This window comes from Octopus bimaculoides, chromosome 7 (assembly GCF_001194135.2).
Source record: "Octopus bimaculoides isolate UCB-OBI-ISO-001 chromosome 7, ASM119413v2, whole genome shotgun sequence".
NCBI lineage: Eukaryota > Metazoa > Mollusca > Cephalopoda > Octopoda > Octopodidae > Octopus > Octopus bimaculoides.
In genome coordinates this window covers 88990745-88997312 of record NC_068987.1, presented here as the reverse complement: position 1 = coordinate 88997312, position 6568 = coordinate 88990745, and the positions used below count along the sequence as shown (strand labels likewise).

Below are 6568 nucleotides of genomic sequence, written 5' to 3'. Positions count from 1 at the left end.
CACACACACACACACACACACACACACACACACACACGTGTAGAAGGGCTTTTTTCAGTTTCTGTTTACCAAATCCACTCACAAAGATTTGGTCAGTCCCACCAAAAAAAAAAAGAAAAACACTTGCCCAAGGTGCCATGCAGTGGGATTGAACTTGGAAACTGCATCTATATTATATTATATATGTATTGGAGGTAGTCATGTATCTTTCCTACGGCAAAACATTTGTTCCTGTCCCTCTAACATACTGTAACTTCTCATCACCTGGGATAAAGCCACCTTCCTCACATACCTCCCACACATCTCAGTTGAGTGGTCTTATCTTACAAGTTTCTGGTGACCCCACATGTGCCATGTAAAATGATTGACCTTAGGAAGGTTATAGATTGGAAAAAGCTGCAAAGCTGATTTGCCTTAGATACACAATATATTGGAATGAGACAGTTTGGCACTGCTGTTTGGGCGCTAGCGATTTGGCATGGCTGAATGGATAGTCATTGTTTTGGTGACAGTGCCTTTGGGTGCTGGAGGCAAACATACACATACATGCATGCATGCACATACAGAAATATACACATACAGAGAGAGTGAGAGAGACTTTACACGTACATACATGAATAACTAGATGCTAAAACACTGAGAGAAATCAGTGATGCCATTTCGGTGGTACTAAAATGACTGTGCCAGAATGTCTCATGCTCCGGAATATGTTGACAAGGTTTTTAGTTGTACTTTAATATCTCAGTGTGTTATGGTGGAACTAAGGAATATTAATTCTTATCATCTGACATGAATAATCTTTGATAAATTCTAATTGTTTCAGATATTGGTTATATGGAACAAAAGTCAACAAAGAGGATACAGGTAAATTGGAATTTCTTTCTTAATAAAACTTGATTTATTGCTTTTGTTTCTACCAAGAGTCACAGGCCAAATTTGTGGCTGGTGCCAACTTGCTATCAGATCCAGGATGACATGGTGATGGAACAGTGAAGCAGACAATATCATAAGAGCAAAGAAATGGGTCTGGAAGAACTGGGAGAGTGGGGTGGGGTAGCAGAGAACTGTAGTGGTTATATATATATATATAGTCAGTACCAGGTGTTGATGTGGCTGTGTGTATATTATTACAAGAGTTCATACAGAGATGAAGAATAAATTCAAGACTTATATATTTACTACATAAAAATATATTTTATTTACTGGTCGGTGATGATACATGGAATCGAAATGTAGAATTTAGTTGAATGAAGTAATCTATGCAAGAAAGTTCAGATGTAGGAAATAAAGAAATAACAGCTAAGTGGTGGCTTTCAGCCATGTGGCGTAGAGAAATAGATGGCCATAGCTGTGATGTGAATGGCTCTAAGTCTAATAGACTAAGAAGCGAAGAGCAGGGTTAGCAAGCTGTTTTTATTAATGGAACACTAGACATTCTAGAAACTTCCAAGAGAAACACTAAGCTTCTTGAATAATTAAGAATCACATCACATGACACAGATGCTTTGAGAAACTTAGTAAAGGGAAGTTACTCTATAATCCTTCTTGTAAGGGAGATCATTCAACTATTTAACTACCTAGACCACTACAGAACTAAGTAGCTAGAAGACAGTGTATCAGAGAAAACCATGATGTTGTAAGAGAGGAATGTGTTGAAATGTACGATGGTACACTTGCTGTTAGTGAATCTGAAAAGAAGGAGACATGGAAGTGCTACTATGAAAGGATGCTAAAGGTGGGGAATGCATAAGAAAAGAAGAGTGGACCCGACAATGTGGATCCAACAAAGGGTACAGTTGAGTTGACAGCAGCCTGAAAGATAAAGCAATTAAGGATATGAAGATGGGGAAAGCTGCTGAACCATCAGAAATTACTGCCAAGATACTTAAAATATCTGGCAAAGTAGGACGCGGCCTAGTCACCCATTATAGTTCCTTGGGTCATCCAGGAAGGAATCATATCCAATGATTGGTGTAGCAGCATTATAGTCGACTGGAAGCGCGGAGTAAATGAGTGGCTGGTGAGAACTGTCCAAGCCATGGACAGAGATGCTATCAGCAAGGTAAAAGTCAGCATTGGTACAGTAACGAATTTAGAGCACAGACGGGAATTCATCAAAGATAACTCTCAGTTCCCTCTTATTTATCATAGTCCTGTAGGCCATAACAGAAGAATTTAAAACTAGTTGCCCATGGGAGCTTCTCAATGCTGATGACTTTGTTCTTATACCTGAATCTATACTCTTTTACTTGTTTCAGTCATTTGACTGTGACCATGCTGGAGCACCGCCTTTAGTCGAGCAAATCGACCCCAGGACCTATTCTTTGTAAGCCTAGTACTTATTCTATCGGTCTCTTTTGCCAAACTGCTAAGTTACGGGGACGTAAACACACAAGCATCGGTTGTCAAGCGATGATAGGGGGACAAACACAGACACTCAAACACACACACACACACACACACACACATATATATATATATATATATATATATATATATATATATATATATATATATACATATATATGACGGGCTTCTTTCAGTTTCCTTCTACCAAATCCACTCACAAGGCTTTGGTCGGCCCGAGGCTATAGTAGAAGACACTTGCCCAAGGTGCCACGCAGTGGGACTGAACCCGGAACCATGTGGTTAATAAACAAGCTACTTACCACACAGCCACTCCTGCGTCTAGTATAATTTTAACATACAGATTAAAATAAACTACAGCAATTTGTAAAGTAAACACTATTTTCTACTAGATTAAGGAAGGTGAGTGCAGTTAATACTGTATTTCATGGCTTATAAGACGCACGAGTGCATAGGACGCATCCCAGCCTAGGCTTTAGTTTTGTAAAATAAATTACCACTAAAATAATGCTTTAATTCCTCCACTTACCTGTATAACTTTATGTTATTACCACTAATTATATGCAATTTATTGCATCCACATTCCACATAAACATTCTGTAGGCGATTGTTCATCAATAGATGGCAGCACATGTAGGCAAGTTTTGAGCCCACATTGAGTGCATTGGACACGGGGATTTTTTAAGCCATTTTTGGATAAAAAGGGTGTGTCTTATAGGCCATCAAATATGATAACTATTGGAAGTTTTATCTCAGAGTAAGTCACTGTTTTAGAGGTTTATCCAATTACCAGAATTTAAAAGTAAGCTGACTTTTTCTTTTTGCAGAAATTGTTAATAATGCTTTTAGCCCCAAATCTAAGTGTTGATGAAAAAAACCCTATCTAAGCTGGGTGGAAAAAAAAAATAATGAGCCCCCAAAATGTGGGAATTTGAACAGATGTGAAGAACTTTTTTGTATGATTTTAAAAAAGAAATAGTGTTACTTTGTTTTTTCTGGGTTGTGCTTGGTAAAGGATTTGATCACTCTCAGTTGAGGTGTGTCTTGTCTTGCAAGTTAGTTGGTGACCTTACTAGTGTCATTGCCATATAAAAAAGCACCCAGTCCAATCTGTAAAGTGGTTGACTCTTGGAAGAGCATCCAGCTGTAGAGATCACGCCAAAACAGACACTGGGGCTTGGTGTTGTCCTCTGGCTCCTCAACTCCTGTCAAGCTATCCAAACCTTGCCAGTATGGAAAATGGTTTTTAAATGGTGAAGATGATGATGATCAAGATAGCAAGAAAATCTATCATCAGGATAGATTAAAGCAGGTTTGTCTCAGAGACAAGCATGTTTTCTGCACGGGACCTTTGAGTTGCCCTTAAAAACATTGTTAAAATTATTTCTGTTGTTGTTGTTCATGTTTGCACAATTGATAGAAAATATTGTTTGTGCTATCCAAAGATGTATGAAGAGCTGTTCATGCAGCCTTGAAACGGTCTACCTTTTTTTCTTCTAATTTGTAGCATTGTTCTTTGCTTTCAGATCAGCCTCGGGTGAGAGGATGGTTCCCTCGATGTTGTGCTCGTGAACGTAACACAAAGGAAATGTCACAAGACATCAAGTCAGAAATTGAAGATGAAAATGAAAAAAAAAAAAACTAAACTTAGTTCCATTGTCTCCATCTAGAAGAAAATGCAATGTGATGCCACATCACAATCCTGTTTTAATGAAAAATCTAAGGATGGTTTTTTCTTTTTTCAAAATGTTTTGTCTTCAGTGGTATTTTCTAAAGGAGTCATTTACAGGACTGACACAGACAAAAAGCTGAAATGAATATTTGGTATTTTTCTTATTCAAACATACAATTACAATATGAATGTACAATATTCATTGAATATTAACACATTATTTAAATAAGATACTTGATATTCATTCACAATAGATATTTGGTGTTATTACACCAGCAGGCGACCACAAATGTCCGAAGTGGAAGTTAAACTGCTTCTTACAGAGTAATCCAATCTCAAAAGAGGGTTGAAGATTACACTCTGCATTTTTTTTTTTGCATATTTCTGCTGACAATTCTGCTGATAATTTTTTATTTTTTTATTTTTTTGGATATTTTTTGGGCTATCAGCCGAATCCTGTTTTTTGATCTCTAACATTTGTTAGAATTATGAAAAGAAAAAAAAAATTCTGAACATTTATAGTTGAGAAACACGCACGCGTGCGCATGAGCGCACACACAGACACAGACACAGACACACACAGAGTTCAACCAAAGAGAATTGTTTTGGCTTCCCTTACAGACGAACGATTAATGTGATCAATTAATAATCGGGCAGAGCATGGTCTCCTGACATGTCAGTTGATGTAATCAGTGGATATTAATTGCTCATCAAATTGTTATTGTTATTCTACCACAGGCAGGAATTATCTTTGCTAACTCTGCTACTGGTCTGCGAGTCATTGAGTGGTTCTCATTTCTCCATTTAGCCGAAGTGTCTATCATCATTTTCGTCCCCCCCCTCTCTCTCTCTCTCTTTCTTTCTCTCTCTCTCTCTCTCTCTCTCTCTCTCTCTCTCTCTGTTGTTGATTTTTTGTTTTTCATGCTTCTTCATCAATGGTTTAACTGAAGGCAGACTTTCCCTATGGTTTACCGTTGTAGACTATATTACAGAAACTTGTTGAATCCTTTGAGGGTTGGGTGGAATTGACTGTTGAGAGTTATGGCAGTGGCAGCATTACAGATCTTAAACATGGTGAGCTGGCAGAATCCTTCACTTGTCACACAAAATACTTTGTGGTATTTCTTCTGGCGTTGTGTTCTGAGTTCAAATTCTGTCAAGGCTGGTTTTGTCTTTCATCCTTTTGGGGGTCATTAAAATAAGTACCAGTTGTATATTAGGGGTGATGTAATTGGCTAGCCCCCTCCCCTCAAATTCAGGCTTTGTGCCTGTAGTAGAAAGAAATATTATAGGTGTTAATGTTTGGTCTACGATGCTCAATTCAGTCAGAAAAGGTTCCTGCAATACTCCAGCATCTGATCCAAGAAGGAATTGATGTTTCATTCACTTAGTGTTTGCCAATTCTATGGATTCTTGTGGTCCGTAAAGGATTAGCCGAACTCTCATCCATCTTTAAACATGGATTATTAATGGCTTTCTGTTATATCCTTTAGTCATAAACAGCTGTCATATGTTTGTGGAACCGAAAGAGCTGAATGGTTATGGACTGTCAAGAGGATATAGAATTCTGATCTGCTGCAGATGTTTTCTGGAGTATTTCAACCATACACTTAATTCTGCACGCCTCACTTCACCGAGCTGTCACCTACATAGGTACCAATCTGATTTCATTATCTCAGAATGCAAAAGACCTGTATCTTATCCTGAGGTAAATTTATCTCTCATCAGCTTAATACCACACAGCTAAGCCACAATGGAAGCCACTTTTAAAGGCTCTGTGGTCTACAAGGGTTTTTAACATTTTACAAACATTTTAGTCTTTTCTGGGAACGTCCCTGCTCCTATGGCTATTCCATGACTATAAATCACTTGTGAACTCACAGTGCTGGAGTGGTTTTTACTGTTCCAAGAAGCAGGAACAGAATCTTCTGGAGTTATTGCTCTGATGCTGTTAAATCTTCAAAAAATTTCTTCTTCTCACAAATATTTCCAGAAGAAAATTGAAAAACAATAAAAGAAAAAAGAAAACAAAGCAAATTCTGAAATGGAACATAATTATGATAAATCCAATTTTTACTGTTGAAGAATTTTAGACTTTTCGAATTTAGAGTCTAAGTTTTTATATATTTGAAGAATCTGTAATAACAATTGTTGAACTTTGTAAAGAATTTACTGGTTCTGATCTCTGTGATAGTTTTTCATAAAATAATGTTTCCTTTAAAAATTATTAAAATTATCATTATCATCATCACCATTATTATTATTATTATTATTATTATTATTATTATTATTATTATTATTATTATTATTATTAAGAATGGAAAGCAGGAAGAATCATTAGCCCACCAGACAAAATGTCTTGTAGCATCTCTTCCAGTTCTTTAAATGTTGACCTCAAATCCTGCTACGGTCAACTTTGCCTTTCATCCTTTTGGGATCGATAAAATAAATACCAGTTGAATACTGGGGTAATTGATTTACCCCGCCTCACAATTGCTGGCCTTGTGCCAAAATTTGAAATCATTATTA

The 6568-nt window shown here is 37.0% G+C and overlaps 1 protein-coding gene across 1 annotated transcript in view; it reads left to right on the top strand.

The window, feature by feature from the left end:
* Positions 1–6290, top strand: part of LOC106870570 (palmitoyltransferase ZDHHC6) — a 30431-nt gene extending 24141 nt beyond the window's left edge. The window contains exons 8-9 of the mRNA XM_014916696.2: positions 824–864; positions 3894–6290. Coding sequence (XP_014772182.1) covers positions 824–864; positions 3894–4012 — 160 coding nt within the window. The 3' untranslated portion in view covers positions 4013–6290. The remainder of the gene's footprint in view (positions 1–823; positions 865–3893) is intronic.
* The last annotated feature ends 278 nt before the right edge of the window (positions 6291–6568 follow it).